The 22,059-nt window shown below is 40.6% G+C and overlaps 1 protein-coding gene and 4 long non-coding RNA genes across 15 annotated transcripts; 2 read left to right on the top strand and 3 right to left on the bottom strand.

Moving 5' to 3' along the window:
* Nucleotides 1–483: 483 nt before the first annotated feature.
* On the bottom strand, nt 484–1,491 carry LOC124342497. Its single transcript, XR_006918876.1, has 4 exons — nt 1,401–1,491; nt 1,127–1,299; nt 908–1,041; nt 484–788 (listed from the first exon to the last, which is right to left on the bottom strand). It is a non-coding gene; the product is annotated as an uncharacterized LOC124342497 (long non-coding RNA).
* A 107-nt stretch (nt 1,492–1,598) lies between these two features.
* On the top strand, nt 1,599–2,746 carry LOC124342484. 2 transcript variants are annotated; one of them, XR_006918854.1, is made up of 5 exons: nt 1,600–1,715; nt 1,756–1,837; nt 1,907–1,999; nt 2,092–2,308; nt 2,368–2,746. It is a non-coding gene; the product is annotated as an uncharacterized LOC124342484 (long non-coding RNA). The 2 variants fall into 2 exon arrangements; XR_006918853.1 differs by having other exon boundaries at nt 1,599–1,837.
* A 133-nt stretch (nt 2,747–2,879) lies between these two features.
* Nucleotides 2,880–4,626, bottom strand: LOC124342486. 7 transcript variants are annotated; one of them, XR_006918862.1, is made up of 6 exons: nt 4,481–4,626; nt 4,277–4,417; nt 4,083–4,211; nt 3,699–4,000; nt 3,060–3,636; nt 2,880–2,991 (listed from the first exon to the last, which is right to left on the bottom strand). It is a non-coding gene; the product is annotated as an uncharacterized LOC124342486 (long non-coding RNA). The 7 variants fall into 7 exon arrangements; XR_006918863.1 differs by having other exon boundaries at nt 3,699–3,979; XR_006918860.1 differs by having other exon boundaries at nt 3,699–3,937.
* Nucleotides 4,627–4,982: 356 nt separating this feature from the next.
* On the bottom strand, nt 4,983–9,359 carry LOC124342480. 4 transcript variants are annotated; one of them, XR_006918841.1, is made up of 15 exons: nt 8,949–9,359; nt 8,725–8,891; nt 8,524–8,662; nt 8,269–8,461; nt 7,948–8,201; nt 7,792–7,880; nt 7,451–7,723; nt 7,285–7,390; nt 7,059–7,216; nt 6,464–6,997; nt 6,264–6,394; nt 6,044–6,197; nt 5,793–5,979; nt 5,463–5,726; nt 4,983–5,344 (listed from the first exon to the last, which is right to left on the bottom strand). It is a non-coding gene; the product is annotated as an uncharacterized LOC124342480 (long non-coding RNA). The 4 variants fall into 4 exon arrangements; XR_006918840.1 differs by having other exon boundaries at nt 7,817–7,880; XR_006918842.1 differs by having other exon boundaries at nt 5,477–5,726; nt 7,817–7,880.
* An 813-nt stretch (nt 9,360–10,172) lies between these two features.
* Nucleotides 10,173–11,128, top strand: LOC124341732. Its single transcript, XM_046794668.1, has 2 exons — nt 10,173–10,257; nt 10,373–11,128. The coding sequence occupies exons 1-2, from the start codon at nt 10,243–10,245 to the stop codon at nt 11,126–11,128; spliced, it is 771 nt and encodes a 256-aa protein (XP_046650624.1). The 5' UTR covers nt 10,173–10,242.
* The last annotated feature ends 10,931 nt before the right edge of the window (nt 11,129–22,059 follow it).

Here is a 22,059-nt window from a genome sequence, read left to right as displayed (position 1 = left end):
ACGCGTACGTAAAAATAAAAACATGAACTTTACCACAAATTTGACGAGGATCACGAATATGTGGTTTTTTGGTGCGTCGAATTAATATTTACTGAACTACGGACTGAAATGAGAAAACCGGAAGTAGAAAAAAAAGAGCAAAAATAAAAAAATTTACAAGTGAGCTTTGTTGGTGGAATAGTTATCATCAGTTAGCACTAAAAAATTTTCACAAAAAATTGCCGATAAATGTCTAAAAAGATTTGCAAAGAAACTGAAACTGACTGTTTCGACAGCTGAAAATTATCGTAAAGCCATCTAGCGTTAAAAAAAAGTCGAAGTATTACATGGTATTACTTCGTTTGCGCGCAAGATAGCTAAAAAGGCCTGATTTTGGAATTATTACACTGACACAGAGTTTAACGCAAGTAGATTATTACTACTACTAATTACTAGTAGATAAATCTAAGAAAATAAGTCAATTGTCGGGTACCTGGGCATAATTCCGTGGAGTGACAGTATAGGTGTGTCGCTGAGGACGGAAGCGACTGGTCTAACTCGTCAGTGAAGTACGACGAATTGTTTAGCAGCATAATAGCAGAGAAGCTAGATGAGTGTGGATAGCGAAGATAAGGATAGAGCAGAGAGTTGGTAGAAGTCACTCTTATGTAATGGACAAAGGCCAGCATCAAGGATCTCTGTGCCAGGACCACACAATTCCAATAAAGAAACTGCGTTGTAGATTGACATAGGCGGCTGACTCGCGAAATCCAATGGATCCAATGGCATACCACACAACCTATGAATTCCTAAAGCAAAGAACAGAAAAAGGTTTTAACATTGCAGTGAGGCCCATAAATACCCACGACCAAGGTGAAATCCAAAGTTAATTACATGATAAATCAAGAACATAGAAGCACACCTTTACCTCAATCTGTTGAAGGCTCGTTTCTTGCAGCTATGAAGTGGGAGATGCAGGGAATGGCAGCAATACAATTTCATGACGCTACAACCCCACCAAAAGTGTCCAAAGGTGTAAACATCTTTCAGACAAGAAAGAACCTGTTAAACAAATGGGTGTGAATTTTGAGATTATTTTATTGCATTGATGGATGATGAGGTAGTAAATTCGGAAGGTTATGCTTACCTGTAACCATATATGCAATGCCACAACTTTTGGGCATAACAGCTTGCAGTTTTGTCTAAGATGTGAGAGGATGATGCAGATGAAGCTGAGGGTGTGAGTTACAGAAGAGTTGAGCAATTGGTTGTTAAATGGGGTCCAAATTTAATCTGATGACTAGACGGCAGGTACATTTTCTAGAATTCCAAGTACAGTTCACAATTAGTCAATTGGTCAAGTACACAGTGAGTGATAGAAATTGTCTACTATTTAGGTGGAATAATCACAATAAGCTTACATGTAATTAATTGGTTGATTTTGGGCAGTAAAACATGAAATAAAACATGAAAATTCGAAAAACAGAAGATGACAGAAGCTCTTCACACATTTCGCCATTTTAAAAATAATACAAAAACCATCTAGCGGCACACTGGACAATCGTCTAATGATCAACCGCTAGATGGACAATCGTCTAAAAAACAACCGCTAGATGATGCCAGTGCTTCATGCAGACGAGACGATTGTCCAAGCTCCCAAGGAAGTAGCTGACAGCTGAAATGTGGAAAATTGAAAGAATTCGGAAAGTGAAATCAATACCAGCATAAGTTAACATGTATGATTTTAATTAAATGTTTTTCATCCATATTTACAAGTTCATTTTTCATCATTTGCCACGTAATGACGACCATATGTTGAAGCTGGCCAGGAATTTAAGCTGTCATCAATCCTGCAGCTGTAATAAAAATGGAATCAAAAATTGTAATATCGCAGCAATCTTACAAATTTTCTGTTCTTGTCTTTCAGATGCATGTTTTGTAAATGGTGAATCTGAAATGAATCCAAGAACTTTGAGTTGTCATTTCACTTAATTGACTGTCTTTTCCGATTTTAATAATGGTGAGCTGCAGTTTGAGCACATAAACTAAATAACATTTTCTACATCTACAATCAATTGTATTTGTCCTGAGGTTTTTGTTTGATTTTTCTAGGTGATATTGCAGACATACCATATTGCAAGTACTTAGCTGAGTAGCTGAGCTCTTCCTTTCTGTGGATTGGTTCCTTTCAATTGGTTCATTTGAGGTATTGCTTGCTGTCACTGCAATCTTGTTTGAAATTTACATCTTAATAATATTTTATGTTTAATCCGTCACCATTGTTCCTTATCCACTATTGGAATGCCAAGAGATGTTGAACCTATTCCAGGTATCTTGTCATTATTTTTTTTTTACTGCATTCTTAATTAGTAATTTATTTTATTTCAGGTTAACCCTTCGACATTGTGCTACAATTTGAAGAAGATGATGGTTACAGAAGAACTTACTTTCAATCAATATCATTAAGTTGTGTAGATGTTTTCTGTGACATTGTTTACCTAACTAACCAGTCCAATGCCAGTCAGTGGTTACTCACCCACTGTAAAACTAGGAGGATAAGAAAAGCTGTGGTAGTAAGGGTTACCTTGTGAAGCACATGACCTAATGAAAACTTTTGGTAGGTTATGAATTTAACCAAGAATCCTATTATGATTTATCATTTTATGTTTAAGATATTGTTTTACACCTTGTTGTGCTTCAATTCAGTCCAATCATGAAAATTACAAATTTGAATTCTAATTATTCTAATATATCTTTACATTTACCAGCTTTTCATTGTATCACTTTTCTCCGCGTAGAAAATATTTTAAGTCGTTGAACAAATTAGCGGATTTAAATTTACCTAACCAACTTTCGCAAATTTTAGAGCGTTTACTCGCAAAATCAATAAAAATTTATCACTAGAAAAAAGTAAAGAGTCCAATGGTGAATCCTTTCTTTTATGGAGGCTGGTAAAAGGTTGTGGTCTAACTAACACCGTGCAAGTGTGGTTTGGAATTACTCCTCTTCATTCTATGAGAATAATAATAATAATCAGCAAAAGGAAACATATTTTAAATTCGAAATACTTAGTCTTACACAGTACATGTTTGATTTGACGAACTGTGTCGAACATGGGTGTGAAGCAGACGACGGTTGAGTTGGGATTCCTACACCAGCACGAGATTCCTCTACAAGGTGCCTCTCGTAGAGAAGGAACAAAGGTCGTTTGCTTCAAAGTGGCAATGCTAGAGCAGTTTCAAATGCTAATGGATCAGGAGCCGGTCCGTCAGTGTCAATCGGGTAAAAGAAGGCGACAACCAAGTTGATAATGACGGCCAAACTGAAGAGGATTTGACTCCAGATGGACTTGTGCGAGCTGACCCAAAAGAGAAACGGCTGTTCGCGCAATTTCTTCTACATTTCATTTTGTTAAACATGTCGACTCCTTAAAAAAAAGACGGCCATTTTCGATCCCTGGTCGTCCGCCGTGTTGAAGATGCGCACTTTTCTTTTGTTGGTAAAATACTCACATACATACATTTACGGAATGGGTAAGGCAATCTGCTCCATCGTCTGGTCGTAAGGGACAATTCATTTTGCGCCATGTGATTGGCTTAGTACTGCAGAGCCACACCACCGCTGACTCCCTTCATTAAACAACGGTGAGGGATTAACCTGAAAAAAGAGCTTATTTAGATGAAATGTTCAAACCAAATTGTAGCGACAGCAAAAAATACCTCTGATCAATCAATCCTAGATTTGTCCTTAATTAAAGCTCAAATGGTGATCACCTTTCAAGAGGGACAATTTTTTTTGTTTGTCCAGATCAAAGAGTAGTAAAGAATTGAATCTGGTGAAGACTTCAATAACTAGAGAATGTAAAAACACCAGCACAACAAACTGCATGCAACAGCTCTACTGGACTTCAATCATGAGAAAATTTTACATGGATTCTTCCGCTGTCAAGATTTTCCTACTTGTTTGTAAAAGCATATGCAATGTAAACTTATCTGAAATTCTATACAAGATCAATAAGGGGCTTTCAATCAGATAAAGGGTATTTTCTGGTCATAAATTAACTACATCTAATTTTCTGGTAATAAAATGTAATCAACAGTTACTTTTGCAGTTAGTGAGTGCTTCAGCATGGGAAGAGACATACAGCAAGAGATGATATTTTGGCAAAATGGACATCCGTCATGCAACATAATCAAAAGATTTGGTCCAATGGACATGATTTCCTAAATAACCTGTAAATTTCCAAAATAAATAATAAATTGGTAGCCTAAAGGTCGGAAAGTTATCAAAAGAATACTGTAACTGTTCTTAAGTGTTTCTGAATGTGACGACTCAGGAAACGTACATCCATGCATGCAGCAAGAGACGACATTTTGGCAAAATGTACAGCAGTTTCGGCCTTTCGGGCCATACGATGAAATTGCAAGTAGATTTTTACCTATAAATTAACAACACAAATAATTAAAATTTAGTAGTCTTAAGGAATCCAAGCAAGAATTACGATTTTTAAGACGAAGAATTTCAGGAAATAAAGGACTGCAACATGACTGGAGTACGTAACGATCGTTATCGAAAAGTGCAGAAAAGCAAATGGCGAAATTTCGTCTTTAACAAAGACACTCGCGCCATCTAGTGCACTTCTCCCTTCATTACTATAGAATAGAATACAGATTAGAATTCACTTTTACTACTGCTACCAATGCGCCGAGTCTCCTTGGAGAGGTTCCCGAAGGGCAGATATTTGCATTCATTGTGGATTTGAAGTGAAATGTCATTTGTAAATATTGTTACAGTATGGTTGTGTTAGTAATTCCGATCTTTTGCTGTGCGCGCGAGTTTCCCGATATAGGTCGCATAATTTCATCGGGAGTTGCTGTCCTTGGTTTTAAAACCTGAAATGTTTAATTTCTGGGTGTTCGGAGGAAACCGCTATCACGCTTGATCAGTAAGCCCCGCTCGGCAAGACTTGCAATTCGCCAATAAAGACGGCTTTAGTGCAGCCAAACAATCGAAATTGTATTTCCTATAAATTAATGACACAATTTCGGGTGGTTATTTAATTTTAAATAAGCAAATAATTTGAATGAAAGGCTAAGAATTTCAAGGATTCAAAGTCGGCGGAATGAAAAGTGAGCGAAGCTGAGTCTTGACGGGCTTCAAAGCTTCGACGTTTTCGTCCCAGTCAGTGTCGCTGGGAATGGTCAAGATGTCGTCTTGGTGATTGGCCAACGACGGGCTAATATCTGTCAGAGTCAGCAGCGTCTCGTACAACTTGGTGGCCGTGATTTTACGAACGCGAGGGAACCGATTCACTAGCAGATTTAACAGGTGAATGATTGATTTATCGAACGTCACTTGATCACCTCTGAATAGGTGACAGTACAAATCCACCGACGATATCAACAATGTAAAAAAAGATGATAATCAACAGTCTAAATTAGATTTCTAAATATTTAAATTTGTAATTTAATTAAAATGAATACTTTTAACGGTTTACCGCCATTGGTCATCTCAGTACGAATCAAGGTCAACAGCGACCGTGACATGGATTTGAAAACGGAATCCAAACATCCGGACGACAAGAGATGGTCCAGGAAGTTGAAAATGTACGGCATCAGTCGGACACTATTCAAATTCTCTTGAAACACGTTTAGAATATCCCGGGTAACCAAATTCAGTTCATCCAATTTGTTCTCGGCCACCAACTGGCGGAGGTAACTCATGAATGGAGCGCTGGAACTTTTAACCTGCGAGACAACAAGTTAGGTCATAAGCAATACTCGAGGTGTTGCTTAATAAATGCAAATGCATACCAAACTCTCCGTGAGACTGCCGATGCTGGAAACAAGTCCGGTGATGACGGCTTTGCGGTAAGTGTCGAGTTGCATCACCTTCATCCACAAATCGAAACATTCATTCTCGGTCGAAATGTCCAGCGGAGGCGGTGGAATGATGGAACGCAATTCTTCCAACTGCTCAATGTGAGGAATGGTGGGATCACTAAAACAAACATCAATTCGTTATAGGTATGAAAGTTAAGAATTAAGTTGTTTTCTGTAAGTACCAGACTTAGATGAGAGAAGAAAAGACGTTGGTGGCCAACAACCGGGTACGACGGATTTTTCCGTCGAATGTTTAGCCACCGCATGCAATACGGAGCAGATCAGGTCAGCTTCAAGTAGTTCTGGTTGCGAGGTGTTGGTCAATACCTAAACAACCTGTAGAAATATTCAATCTTTTCTTTCGATTTATTTTATTTGAAATAAAAGAATTCTAAACGGAACCTGAATAGAATACATTGCCGATTCACGGACGATAGCTCCAATATCTCCACGGCTATCCACCGTGTAATTTTCAAGGCCATCGACGAATGTGCGGAATATTCCGGCCAACGGTGTCACTTGATCAACCCCACCTGTGAAATAATAAATAAAATTGAGACTAATCTCAAAATAAATGAAAATGAGGCCGTCTGTCATTTTACCTGGGCTGGATGGGGCGATCCCAATGGTTGTGCAGACGAACGAAAGAGCTGTCAGAGCATTTTTTCGAGATTATTCGGCCCATTGGAGAGTTTTGTCGGTGATGAGAGCGCAGGTGCACATCTGTTGGATGACTTTCGGCAAGGAAACGGTGAGGAGGAAGCGAGGCATTGAGCCCAGGGCTAGTGGGTTTCGTACTCTCGCCTTTTGGTTGTTGCTCGGCACCTCGGGTAGGAAATGGTTCAACAAGGCAGTGAGTTTCTCCACTAGCTGATGCCGGAAGTATTCGCCAATCAAAGCGGTGACGGTGCTGATGGCCGATTGCTGGACATTTGAATCGGCTGAAGCGAGACACTCTCGTAACGCCTTCAACCAACGGTCGACTACAGCGTCCAGCAACGGGAAACCCCCCGAACTAAGATCTTGGATGAAATGGCAAACGGCTATGCGCATTGGATCGCCGCCGAAACTCCATCAGAAACGCTCCTCCAGGATGTCAATACAAGTTTGGGTAATGGATTCCATCGCGGCATCACCTAAAGGATCGTGAAAACATTGTAGAAATAATTCAGTAAGAAATGACCAGCGGTAACTGACCAAGTTCATCTGGCAGACGACGTTGATGGTCTTTTGCCACTGGCCAAAATGCTTCCGTGCCGTAAATAAAGTTCAGGATTTGTGCAGCGAGGAAGGATCTGAGTAGAAAGAATCAGTTTCATACTCTCCAGATCGAGGAACGTCATTTGATGCAAGGCCTGAACGAAAATTCTGATTAACAACTGAAGTTAAATGAGCAAAGTTCAATTGCACCACCATGCCATACCTGAGATGTTAGCTGTCGAATAACCGTGTCCCAATGGATGACTTTACGATCCACTAAATGCTGGATGAGATGCGGCCGGTACTCTTCGTATTGCGCCACGAAAAGACTGGAGAGAAAAGAGAATTGTTATCAGAATGAAATGAATTTGAAACAGAATGAAACTCACTTGAGTAAGAGATAGGCATTTTTACGTAAGCGAACTAATCGCAGGTGGTCAGAATGTCGATGCCGTGAGGAAAAGTGCCCTGTCGACCAACGTGTTCCTGGAAGGCAGAAGCGGCAGCCCGTCAGCAGTTGACCTCACGATCGAACACGGTGGTGATGACTATGGCCAACTGATGGACGAATGGCTGGTGCAGAGACGGGTCTTAGGATCGGGCAAGAGCCCAGCAGAGGTAACAAGCGGCATCACGTACAGCTTTATATTGTTCAGTGTTTTCTATAGAGATACATGAATTACTGAATGTAAGCCACACAACAACAATGAATAAGGCTGATTATTATTACGTCTTCATATTAATATTAAGCTAACCTGGTCGGCAAAGTTCTTTGATAAGCGACTGGTCAGCCGCCCAATGCCTTTTGCTGCAGAGTACCTGTAAAAAATAAGATTTTCATGACAAAGGAATGCTTTAAAAAATGAAAGCGATTTAAATTCAGTACTGGACTTCACGGTTCTTGTCTCGGGGGGGGGGGGGGGGGGTCTTGCAGGATCTCGTTAAGTACTTCTTCGATTTCTTCCGGCACGTCGTAATCGTGGTCATCTTCATCATTCACCGAAATAGCTGCTTTAGTCTCAACGGGTTGGCTCTGTTGCAGATTGGCAGCTAATGGTCTGCTGCCCCGCTGGTATCTCCAAGTCTGGTATCTCCAGGTCTGTTCCTCTCCCGCAACTCGAGGTTTCAAGAATATCAAACCTGCCATTCAGAAATACATGAAACGTTTTAATTACTTCCAGCTAAATGAATCGAAAAAAGGGCTCACCTATTCGCTGCGTCAGCTTCACCAACGGTTTCTTAACTATAAGCAATTCTGACGGTTGGAATTTAATCGCCAGGATGGTACGCAGCACAGCATGTGCATGCTCCATCATTTGTTCTCTTTGCCCATGTTTGAATACGCCGGCCAACGTTGAAAGAACTCCTTTTTTTAACTGAGCACTATCTTTGGTAAGAGCCTGTTGGAAATGAAAACAGTAAGCTTGACAGTTATTTTCAAGTTGAAAACAAAAGGGCAAACCTCATGAGCCCAATTGATGAATCACGGTAGATAGGAATCTTTGACATCAGGCCTTGTAAGATAGATTGCCGATACATAAAAGGCCATGTCCTGAGCTTTTGTTGTCCCAGCCAGGTATTTCTTACAGACATTCAGAATTCTGAAAGAAATTTTACTCATCTTAATTCAAAAGACATCAATATTGTTTTAATTTGTTCTTACCTTTCCATGATTGGCTCTGAAGTGCTGGTGTCAAATCGCTGAAGGTGGAATGGGATTTTAACTACAATGCTGAGCCAGAGAAGCAAGCCGTAATGAGTCTCCCATTTTAGTTGCACACCAGGGTCTTGGTTTTCCAAGTAATGTAGCAAAGGCTCCAGATCGGCAGTCTAGAAAGAATTTTGATTTAGACGATTAGATCACAGGGAAAATCTATAGTACATTACCTCATGAGGAAGATGTCTTGCTACAACTTTGTAGCCCCTGACTTTCGATATAAAGTAGAGGCATCGGAAGGCCACATGTTTCACCTCATAATCCAGCACTTCCTCTCGAATGATGTTGATGATTTTAGTGAGTAGTCCATCGAGGTGTGACTCGATCAAATGTGGTTGCTCTTGGTATTGATCTAGAATGAACGAAAACCTTTGCCAGTTTCTCTCCACTAAACGAATATCCGTTTGGTTTGTCTGATGTTGGGCTGACGTCCTCAGTTCGTCAATGAGTTTTTCAACCTCCGAGTGCTCAGTAAATGATTCTTTTGAGCACCCAAGTCAAATGACATAGATTTATTTTTCGGTGCACTCATCTGCAACTTCTAGTCATTTTGATATCTCAAAAAAGTTGTCAAAGAAGAAGAAGGTATGAGATTAAGTCGTCTGCTTTGTTTTTATTTTACCAAGTTGAAATTGTGGCTGCCGTTTATTTCTTTTTCATTTTTTAAATAATTTAATAATTACGACAAATGGAATGCTATGGCATAAAAACGTTAGCAGAACATTTTTATCCGTAATTATTAATCCTTAAAATTCTTTCCCGAATTAGTTCTATGTAACTTAAGAAAACTCAAAATCCATCTATTGCGCTTGGCAGGCGAATTTCATCATCTCCAAAGCCATCTATTGCGCTTGGCAGGCGAATTTCATTCATCTCCAAAGCCATCTATTGAGCTTAGCAGACGAATTTCATTCGTTTCCATTTTTCCTCCAACCCCACCAACCCCAAAATGCCTCGCCCTAAATCCCTTCGGGAAATTTTTGTCCGCATTATTCGACTTGAACTTTGTATCGGGCGTTTTTCCTTAACTGAAATCAAATGGAGAAATCAACATCGTCCGCTGCTGCTGGCTAGAAATTGCTTTCGCCTATTGCCGCATACAGCATACCGTTTCTCCACGTAGCTGGAGGCTGACGGATGATGATGGAACTTGAATCACTCGCCCTAGTTTTCCCTTAATTCTTTGAATGTGCCTCGTATTATACGATGATCTTTAGTCGTCATGGCACCGCCGTCAGCTATATTATGTATCTATACACATCTCGGAGATGCTTTATAGGAGAGGTGCTGCGCTTCCAGAAGCTATTATGTATAGACAGCAGACGAGTCTAGAAATAAGAAAAAAACCTGTTTCAAAACACAATCCGCAGCGGCCGGACGCGGTATAGGACTGGCAGCTCATCCGTTAGTCACATTCAAAGTTATACACAACATCATCTCCCAGTGCATTCTCTCATTTTCACCATGGGTTATCCTAATGTGAGTAAAAACAGTTTCATACCGGTTAATAAACAAATCATGGGAATAATTCTGTTAATTTATTTTTTAAAAAAATTGAAATTTGATTGAATTTTGGTTTAATATTATAATGCAGCAGATGAGCAACTGTATGGCGTTGTCAGTTTTGGTTCTGGTATTGCTTCAAATGAGCGTCGCCATTAGCGCTGGTTCCATCCACACCCGCATCACGGCCGAAATCGGCGCTGGTAGAGGAGTGATGCCGAAGCTCAGCCGGAACTTCCAGCGGATCTCCCGCAACACGGTGGCGGCCCAGAAACCGGAATCGCAGCCGGAGAGTCGGGTGGAGCATCAGCAATCGGATGTCGCGGTGGTGACTATCACGGCCTCGACCATGTCGACCAATGAGGAAATGGCCGAAATGAAACCCGCGGAGATGGTCGTCATCGACGCCGAGTCGCCACCAGCATCAACATCGACCACCGTTTCTTCTTCCGGCAATGCGATGACCGCCGAAATCACGACCGATGCGGCCCTGCCCATGTGGGATTCCACCAAGATCGAAACACCGAAAATGACGAAGGCGGACGACTCGTCGGCTTCCGACGAAGATGAGCCGGCCCGTCAACCGGAACTGATCCCTTCGTTCGTCGACCGCAAGAAGGAAGCCGAGCGTTTGCGCAAAGTCGTTTCCGCCTTCCATTTGAACCGCGTTCTGGGCACGACGGCGCCCACTCCCGGCGGCCTCTTCGGCGGGTTCCCCATCACGGCCGCACCGTCGACCAGGCAGAGGGCCCTGGGATTCCCGCTGCTCATCACCAACACCCTCGACAATTTCCACCATCAACTCGACTGGTCCCGATTCGGTTCCTTCTCGGCCGAGCTGGAATAATATAGCCTAATTGCACAACATATAAATCGAAATTGAAATTTCTTTTGATTTGATGTTGTTCGTTTAATAATGTGATTCGACTTTGATGGCACTAATATCATAACTTCTTCGTTTTCCCTTTAATTTTCCCTCCCGTTTTCCCTTTTGTGTTTGTTTTTCGATATTGGACGAGTTATTATTTAGGTACTCCACATCCCCCCCCCCTCGATAGTCGATAAACAGGTGGCATTAATTTGCGTTGCGAGGGTGTGGTCTTCCATTCCTAGATGGACTCGGCGAACTGGTTCGTTCGTTTCGTTTTGATTTTCGGTTCAGATCTCTCCAAGGGCGTTGGTACTTGGTAATATAGACTTTTTTTGAGTATGGAAACAACAACTAAGCAATCGCCAATTCGATGTAGGCCTACTTGTAACCCAAATGAATCTATGTTACCGTAAATGGGAGAAAAAAAACTCCTCCTCGCCATGAAATCCCGAATTTATCACGAATTTTATTGTTTGTTTTTTCTCTGTTTTTTCGTATTTCTTCCTATTATTTTTGTTTCATTTTTAAGAACGAGGACTTGCTGGTGAGCCTGACGTGAAATGAGAAAGAGAAATGTAATCACTATAAATCTGTAAAGAAAATAATAAAACGGGATCAACTGCTTAAATGTATAAATTCAATTTAATCGATTGTTCTGGTTAATCGCATTATATCAACTGGTTACGCTTGGCGTCGAAATTCGTCGAAAATCCCAGCAGCAGCACAAACGACCAACAATCAAAATGAAAAGCAGCTCGAGACGCAGGTTAATGAGATGGCGTCATCCGTTCTATACGACCGGAATAAAAAAACAAAAAAAGGGTCCATACTCTTTATATTCCGCACTGCAAGTGATGTATAGGGCCTATATATGTGCTATTGTTTTAGAAATAAATCTAACCGAAAACCTCTTAAAAAGCTAAACAAGCAGTAAACATAGCACGACGAGGACTCTCTATATATCATATTATACGGGCCGTTGCGTTGAGTTGTAAATCTATAAAGCGGAATGCATCCGCATTTATTATAGCGATGGTGATATTGTGATGATTTCAGTATACAAGGCTACTATTATTATAATATAGCTCACATGTCATTCTTCGAATTGATGCGGCTTCTCAGTATTCAGGAGCCCATTCTCTGTTGAGTAGGTCGTTATACAAGAGCAAAGGGCACAGCAGTCTCAATCGGATATTTCTGTCTGTCTAACGTTATAACAAAGTTCTTATCCATTCCCAACACAACTTATAATACATAACCGAGCATATAAGAGCGTCCAGCTTCAATACAGAGAGAGATCTACTTGACTGCGTTATATATTAATCTATCTAGCATAGGTATTACACTCATAGATAGATCTATAGTTCGTTATTTTCTCCCATGACTCCTGGGCCGCCACTCTGGATTATCCAAGCGGATGCTGGCCGAAAGCTGTAAGAGAGAGACGGAAAATAAATATTATACACTATACTAGACATCTATAGGCTGCATATAGATGTAGTAGACGAGAGAGCCCGAGCTCTATAACTTCTGTGTGATGTATAGGCCTATAGCTATACTGTATGATTGGTCTGGACAGCAGCAGCAGCACACAAAGATGTCTATATTATAAGTTGAAGGAGAGCCTCTGCTGTTGTATATATACGTATGCTACTACACACGTAGGCCTATATATGTGTGCGTGTGTAGATTCGCCCTTTACAACAACAACATGCGATGCTACTGCTGCTTGGAGAGCCATAGAGAGAGAAGAGCTAAGAGCAGGAGACTATATATATGCCCGTTAAGATTATTGATTTCCGCTCGGAAGAGTCGCAGAGCAGCACACAGCACATACATTTACAGTGCCTGACCATCCACAGCAGCAGCGCTACGAGACGACATCACAGCATACACACAGCAAGGGCGTGAGAGCAGCACAGCAGCATATCTCGTGTCACAAAACATCTATCTAGGAGACAGCCAGCAAGGAGAGGGGTGCCCGCTTGTGATGCTCTCTCTAATATGTATTATGTGATGCTTTTCTCTCACATCGGAAAATGAACAAGAAAGAGATTGGGGGCGCTATATCGAGCGCGCAGCACTAACCGCGATCGACACCGGCACAGGCATATAATATACACAGCGCAGCATCAGCAGCAGTGCCTTTTACACATATAAAACCAACACAGAGAAAGTTCAAAGGTTATATAATACGCGGTGACGCTATATGTGCTGTGTGGGGATATAATATGTAAATAAGAAAGACTATAAAGCGTGGAATCTGGAGACGAGCTTGTTGCGGCCAATCCGCACGAGATATTATGTGTACAGTATATTATATAGACTCAAAGAGCGCGTCGCCCGTCTTCTAATTTATATACATGCATGCCAATCGCCAATCGTTTCAAAGAACACTCTGAATGGTTAATGAGATGACGCGCGGGAGGTCCTTGAGTGCGGTGAAGAGATCCGGGCGTCTGATGCTGCTGCTGGTGGTTTTGGGGGTGGATTTTTGCAACATTCGAAAAACCCCGGAAATCAGCTAATAACCAACCGACAGAAAGTATATCAGCAGCATATCATCAGCAGCTAAAGAAAGATGAAGAGTATCAAAGAGCAAAATTTGGCACACATATATTCGCGTACATATTCACATAGTGATGAGAGATAGAGAGATAATAAGAGGCCGTGCTTTGTACCTATATATCTCTGCTGCTCGGCTCTCTTGTCTTGTTTCCTATTGTTATATCGATTCAAACGCGCTGGGCGAGGAATGCTATGTGCCTTCGCTAATACATAGCTCTCTTCTTCCCCCGCTGAATAATATGATAATATCAAATAAATATTTTATCCATATAGCACGTTCATCCTATATCTATATACTCCTTTTGCTTGAAACCTTTACATGGAGCGTTCGTGTCAAAGGAGCACAACCAGCCAGCCAGCACAGCTCCCGGGCTCTTTGGTGCTCTTGTTATTCTGTGATGTGCTGCTGCTGTGTTCTGATGTTATATAGATTCTTCCGCGCGCGCGTCTGTGTGCTGCTGTGTGCTGGACGGTTTAGCTGCTGGTGCACAGATCAATGCGACAATGGTGCTGGAGCTTTTGACTTTTAGAAGCTCCGGCCTGATGTGCGGGACCGATCCGTCACTTTCACGAAAACGAGCAAGGACTCACGGCCTCATACGACCCAATATATATGTAAGAGATATATCTCCATCGAGAGAAGAAGAAGAAGAAAGTTAGACGGAATAAAAAGAATAAGGCACCCTCTAGCTCGCGCCCTCTTCTCTCGTCTCTAAGACTTTTTGAGAGACGAGAAAATCTATTTGGCTGTATCAATGGATCCCATGCTGCAACTGCATTTTTGGGACGGTGGCGGTGGCAAACTGTGCTGCTGGATGCGTGATGCTGCTGCTGGATAGAATCTATATAGGACGCAGGGGCCCAGCAATACAGTAATATTATATAAGAAAAGAGCGAGAGAAACGGGCCAACGCGATTTTTGGCACAAGAGATTCTCTCCTATATATTGAAAATCCCCTCAGCAAACAGTCGGCACGTCATTTATTGATAAAATGCACGCCACGACAACGCCGCCGTCCCGGTGCTGTTGGCCTGTGTGCTGTGAGCAGCGCACGTGAGCACAATCACATCGCACAATATACCGACGAAGCCGCGCTATATACGGTGAGACAAGCGGGAATAAACCTAAACTATATTACACACACGCAAGGAATAATAATAATAAATAAAAAAATAATCAAAAAGGGGAAAAAAATCGGCTTATAAAGCCTCAGCATATAATAAGCACCCGGCGCTGAACACCGACCGCGACCAAACAACAACAACATCCCGAGCGGTAACATTTCATTTCAATTTTTTCCTCATCTCTTTGCTGCTTCTGCTGCTGCTGTGTGCTCTCCTTTCAACTTTTTTTTAAGGAGGGTATTACTCTCGCGCAGCCCAAATAAATCACGAAAGATTATATCAAAAAGAAGAAGCGCCACTTTTGGCGGCCATTTTGAGGGACTTCAAAGAGCTAAACAACGTAAGAAATCGGTCTATTCTATAGAACCAATCAGGGTGATTGTGGAAACAACTATACATAACCAACAGGAGCATATTTAGTTCTATTTGCGGCTGTTATGTAGAACTTATCAGCAATATAATATGTCTGGAAAATGTTTTTGACGGAGGTGGTGACTTAGAATTGCAAGACAATAATTTGGAATAGTATTAGTACACCACGTTTTCATTTTATATGGTGATGTGTGGCGATCCTTCAATCGCATCAAGACACAACAATGTGTGCATAGGCCGGAAAAGATTTCAGCCATTAGAGTTGATCGGACCAGTAGGAGTGACGCCGAGAAACTGATTTGTAAACCTGCAGGTATTAGTGAAATATGAGTTTAATTTTTGATTTTCAGTTATTTGATTGATCCATTCAAAAGTTTTTTAAGATAATAATAAATGAACTGGATAAATGAGAAGTTTGAGTGTCTGTGCTAGTCGCTCATTCACAATTCAGTGCAGAAATGAGCGAACTGCAGCGTAATTCTTTTTTGTGTGATTACTATTCCATTTTAAACAATTGGATCGCTTTTAAAAACACATTTAACTTTCTTTTATATCTAAGGCTGAGGATATGGTCTAAATACTTTGAACCTATGTGTTTCAGTTCTAAACGCAATGTTTTGTTTGGAATATCGTTGGTGTCAACTTTTATTCACCTTCCTTCTAGCTATGTCTAAATCTACTGGTAAATTCTCCCAGAATATAAATTGTATTACGTCTCAAAGTGCGTTGATATGAGGTCATGACCGGACACTTTGAAAAGTCGTATCCTACTACATTGACCATGAATATTTTTAGAAGGTCCGCCATCTCCTAATAGTCTTCTACCTTGCTCATTGATTGGAAATGACATCATTGTTTATTCAAGGACAACATTTGGATTTCGGTCTCTCCAATTGACCAATCTCTCTCGGATGAATTGTTTTCTATTGACGAAAATCTCGTGTGTGTCGTCTCGCCCGAGGGCTGGCGGGTAACGCGAAAAATGCAAAAGGTGTTTGTAAAACGTCTACTCTGTACCTGCATTGACGTTGCAATGACGCAATGGCGAGTGATAAGGAGGGTATGTCTTGAATACCGAGCGCAGCGCCAACTACTTAAATTTCGGAACACAAAGGGCCGGGTGCAATTGACAGACTGCTACGTAGTCCTCCAATCGTCTTTTCTCTTTCTCTCTCTCGTCGTCCGCGCGCGCGTTCGCCCGGCTTCTTAAATAAGAAAAAATGAGCAGCCAAAGTGACAGCAGCGGCTGCTGATGCTGATGTGATGGCCAATCCATCAGCAGCCGCGTTGCTGCGATGTTGCCTCTCTCTCTCATTAGCGGGATTTAAAATTTAAAAAAGCCGCGTCTACTGTTTAGATTGTTTGTAACTTGTTTACACATTAACGTCAATAAAAGAAGAAAAAAAAGCCAAAAGAAATTGAATATTCCAGATGTGTAAATGAAAAGGAATAAGTTCCGCCCGCTCGATCCCGCTGCTGCTGTGTTCTGGTGCGGGAGCGTTCATCAGTCAGCGGCCGAGCCAACCGTGAGTACTGTTTCAAAAGAATATAAGAAAGAAAAATAGAAATAGTCCAACAACTATATGGAACAAGAAAAATAAAAGACACAAAAGGTTTTCTATACACTCAATCTCGTCGGCTCCTGTGCTGTGCTTTGTGTGTGTGTGTGGACTTTTGGCTTTTATTTATCTACCGTGGAGTGTTCTCTCTATAGCTTCAAAAGAGTAATGGCGACTGTATGTAAAGTGACCGCCAAGTTGGCCGCATTTATACAAGTCAGGGACGCAAACTGTATAACAAATGGCTTGTTTTGTTTCGTTAGCCTTCGAGAATGAATGGCCCTTCCTCTTGTTCGAGTCGTTTTGCTTACAGTCCACAGACTAGAATATACACATCTAAATAACGATCTTCATTATGTTAAGTTGGCAAGTCAAAGTGGCGTTGACATTTCCAACTTATTCCGTCGTCAACTTTCTTATACACCCCACAGCTGATGACTGTGTGTTGAATTGATGTTGAGAATTTGCACACGCAACACACACTCGCAGCACTTGTTTGGAAATCGATGACGTAAGAAAAACGATCGTCGATTTTTATTTCCGGTCGTTTTTCTTTCCGATTATCCGCCTTTTCGGTATTTTATCGTCCATCGATCGAATCAAATATCGAGTTTGGATTTTCAATATTTAGAGTTTATACTTTATTGCGATCGAGTGGCGCAGTGGCGGAGAGATAATGAATTGTACACCTGCAGGTGATGGTTGAATTATTATGGTTTATTCTTGATATTCAGTTAGTTGTTTCTAAAACTATCGACTCATTTGAAAGTTTGAAGATAATATTATATGAACTGATTAAATGAAAAACATGGTCGTCGATGTTTTACACCTGTTCTACATTCAGTGGCGAAATGAGCGAAATATAACGAGAATACATATTTTGAAATTGTTATTCTACCTATGTTTTTTTAATCAATAAAAGACATTAAAGTTTGTTTGTCAATCGTCAAGAGTTGATGATCGGTTATTAGATCCATTGTTGAAGCAGCAAAAGCATAGCGGAAATTTACATCAATAGTTGGTTAGGTGAGAGATATTCCAATACCATTCAACACTCTCATGTCCTACTTCTATTTAGCACATTCCATGAATTTGCCCCATCACACTCTGTCTAATTCTACTGAGGAAAACTCCCAGAATATGATCTGTATTGCCTCTAAAAGTCCGTTGACGTGGATGCACGATCGGCCATCTTCGTACGATGAAATCCAATTAAGTTCCCGTAAACATTTTCACAATTTTCGTCATTTCCGAATGGCTTTTCATCCTGTTCATTGTTAGGAAATGATATCATTGTATATTCAAGCAGAACATTTAGGTGATCGGGTCTTTCCATTAACCAAACTATCTCGGATGATTTGTTTTCTGTTGACGAAAATCTCGTGTGTGTGTCGTACCGCCCGAGGGCTGGCGGGGAACGTGAAACTGCAAAAGCTGTGTGTGTAAGTTTATACATAAGTTGCGAGTGTGGGAGACTGGGAGAGAAGACCTGCAAATGTTAATGAACTATGTTATTTAATTCTTGATTTTTAGCTATTCGTTTCAACAACTATCAGACCATTTAATAGTTTTAAAATATTTAATGAACTGGAATTATGAGAAGCTTGGGCTTCGATGCTCGTCGTCCTTTCTTTAATCAGTCCAGGAATGAGCGAACTATAGCGCAGTTTCTCTTTCCATGACTGCAAGTTCTCTTGTGAAAATAGGAATTGTCATAAACACACATTTAAATTATTATTTTTGATTCGTTCAACAATTAGGGTGAAGCAACGGTATATTTAATTTCTAGTTCAATATCATTACTGGCATATTGAGTGAACATTTAAATTTCCTACATGTTGCATAATTGTTGGACTGAATTCCATAACCAAATCTGGACATTACACCCAGAACATAAACTGAGTCGCTTCTTAATGTCCGTTGACAAGATATTACGACCCGCAACCCTTGAACGATTGCTACCGCTTAATCGACCGGGAATTTTTCACAATATTCGGCTTCTCCAAATGGTATTCGGTCCTGTTCGTAATTAGGAAATGACTTTTCTCTGGATGGAAACCTTTGATATTGTTTTTGGCCGTTTTTTCTTTCTGATTACCCGCTTTTCGGTATTTACCATCGATCGAATCAAATATTGGAGTTTGGATTTTCAATTTTGTTTCAGCGGTTGAAATAAGCAGCAGCCTTTTAGAGTTCATTGCCACCGATTGGCACACGAGTGGCGGAGAGAAACCTGCAGGCGTTAGTGAATTATGATGGATAATTCTTTTCGGTAATTTGTTTCCATAACCCATTTAAATATTTTAAGATAATAATAAATGAACTGGAATAATGAGGCGTCGATGTTGATGTTGTCGCTTATTCATAATTCAGTGCAGAAATCAGGGAATCACAGCGTAATTTCGCTTTACGAGTGTACTAATTCATGATTGATTATGGGCAGGTTTATAAACTAACATTTACATTAATTTTTTATCTAAACTTCAGGTGCGAAAAGAACGGAAGGAATAAAGAAATCGGATTCACGGGAGGGGTTCATCTTCCGGGACTCGCAGCAGAGCCTGGTATCCGCCCGGAATTAAATGACACAACTTAAAAAAAAAGAAATGACGAGACTGACCTTGTGACCATGCGACAGATAAGTATCAAAGAAGATCCGCAGTATGTGATGGGCCTGCCCGTCGAGTCGATCCTGAAAAACGAAGAGAAACGATATTTGCTGCTGGTCGAGCGCAGTGATTTCAACGGAGTCCGCAGGTTGGTCCCAAAATTCCATTCCCTTGCCAAATGGCCAATTCCGACCTCAAACTCAAGTGCTAGCTGCGAACCAACAAGAATCCGATTTCAACTCAATGTTTAGTCAGTCACACGCCCGACCGATTTGCCAGATATCCTTTCTAGGAATGGTTGTTTTTCATCCGCTCGAAAGTTGACGGAGAAAAAGGAGTTTATGCATGAAGGAGATTTTCCAAAAGAGGAGAGAAAAAAAATGAGGAACTCTATTGAAAGAAATCTGTTTCCTGCTGGATCTGATGATTCGATTTTCTGCGTGCCTTTGCACGCGGGAAAAAAAAGTTGGGTTTCTTTTATTGTTTGGGGGGGGGGGGGTCCCTGCAGTAGTATTTATGTAGACACTAGGAAAAGCGCTCCTTGTTGATTCTTACTCGGAAGTCCTCGAGCTTAAATATGTGGGAGGGGAGAAAGGGTGGATAAGTTTTCTCCTTGGGAGAGGGGGGTGCTTTAGCTGTGAATACATAAATTTTGCGGATATTTTGCAGTTTTTCCTGTTGCTGCTACTTAATTATGTCGGATATTTGACTTTAGATAAATGAACAATGTCCGCAAGGCACTAGTACATCATTTGGTGTTATAGACCTTATTCCAATGAAAAGGTATGGGTCAAGCCGACCTCTTTGCGTTGCGTTGCAGTGTTAAGGGGTGCCGTGAACAGAAGATTTTTATTTGGCTCGCCCATCAGTACATGGATATTAGGCTTATCGGGTTAATCGTGCCCGAGGGAAGAATAGGGAGGAAAGGAAAGTCTGGTCCCCTCTTTTTTTCATTCTTTCCTTTCCTCCCTTTCCTTCCCTCGGGCACGATTAACCCGACAAGCCTAATATCCATGTACTGATGGGCGAGCCAAATAAAAATCTTCTGTTCACGGCACCCCTTAACACTGCAACGCAACGCAAAGAGGTCGGCTTGACCCATACCTTTTCATTGGAATAAGGTCTACAGGATTTTCGAAATTCCGTAAATGCACGTTAATAGATGCCGTGTGTCAAATGTTCCCTATGCAATGAAAATACTTTCCCGGTGGACTATAAGTAGGTTGAATTTAATTACAATATTTGCGACATGAATCATCGACAATCATGAATCTTCTAAGATAGAAAAGCAAGCTTATCAGCTCGCCGCGAAGGGATAATCGTAAGCCAGTTGAAAACTGTCTTAAATGAAAAATTCAGGGCCTATTGTTAACTCGGACTTATTCACAGTTCACACTTTTCTTCACAGACTTTTTGGTCTTAAAACGGTATTTTTCTGTCACAGTTCAATATCCTTGCAAGTTATTAACGTTTAGTTTGCTTAACTCTTATTTTCCAATTTTTACACATAAAGTTCAATAATTGAATTTAAAAATAACCATCTTTTAGTCAAATAACTGCAAAACATAAATGCAAATCTGGTTGTTGCGTCATGGATGGGACATCAAAGATTGCGTCATCACGGCGATACTACGGACATCTGGTGGTGATTTGATTGGGCGGAATATATTCGTAAAATTATTTTACTCATGTTTAACCATCCATTACGAATATATTTCAATAAAAATTATTCGACGAGAAGGATGAATTTTAAACTTAACACGTTAAATAAATGACACTTACATATGTAGTGGAAAGTGAAATTTAAACCTAAGGTGAAAAAGTTGTAGTCGCCACCGCCAGATGTCACTAGTCGTTAAGCAATTATTTTAACAGTTTTTCATTAATTACAGGAGAACTAATTAAGTAAATGAAATTATTTTTGTTCTGGTTGCACCGCATATTTTTTGTTTAATTTTTAAGACCAAAAAGTCCTAAATGTGTCGTAAAACGCCCGAGCTATGGAGCGTTACATACATACATACATACATACATACATACAGACAAAGTGACATGGCTTTTTTTTTTCTGCGTATGCGATTATTAGCTTCGCCCTTCGGGCTCGCAATAAATTGGAAAAGTGATTGATACTTCCACTCGTGAAGATCAAGATATCATGCAAGCACATCTTGGTCCAAGAAGGTGCAGTACCTCAATTTCCCGGAAGATAAATATTGTCGATATGCAATCCTATTTTCAATGAAAAATCATGTGCCTTCTTATATATTATTGCCGTCAAAAGTGCATTGACTTGTTAACTAGCCAACTGATTGCATTTATTTATGTGCACCTGCGAAACTATGAAATCTTTATTGCACCAATCGATGGACTACTTTGTTGTAGACATTGTTCATTTTTCTATATATACATATCTAGAATAAGTTGATAGCAGCAACAGTAAAAAGGCAAATTATGTCAGCTCCAAATCTCAACCTAAAAGCCCCCCGTATCCGTGACAAATCCAATAACATACTGGCATATGACAACTGGCACATAATTTGCATTTTTTCCTTTTACTGCTATTAACTTATACCATAGATGACTTTAGATAAATGAACAATGTGCACTTAACACTAGTACATGAGTTGGTGTGATTGTGTTTTCATATATTTGTAGGTAAGCATTGATAATTGCC

This window comes from Daphnia pulicaria, chromosome 6 (assembly GCF_021234035.1).
Source record: "Daphnia pulicaria isolate SC F1-1A chromosome 6, SC_F0-13Bv2, whole genome shotgun sequence".
NCBI classification, from domain to species: Eukaryota; Metazoa; Arthropoda; class Branchiopoda; order Diplostraca; family Daphniidae; genus Daphnia; species Daphnia pulicaria.
Note: the sequence above shows the minus strand (reverse complement) of the source record. Positions and strands in the feature narration are given on the sequence as shown.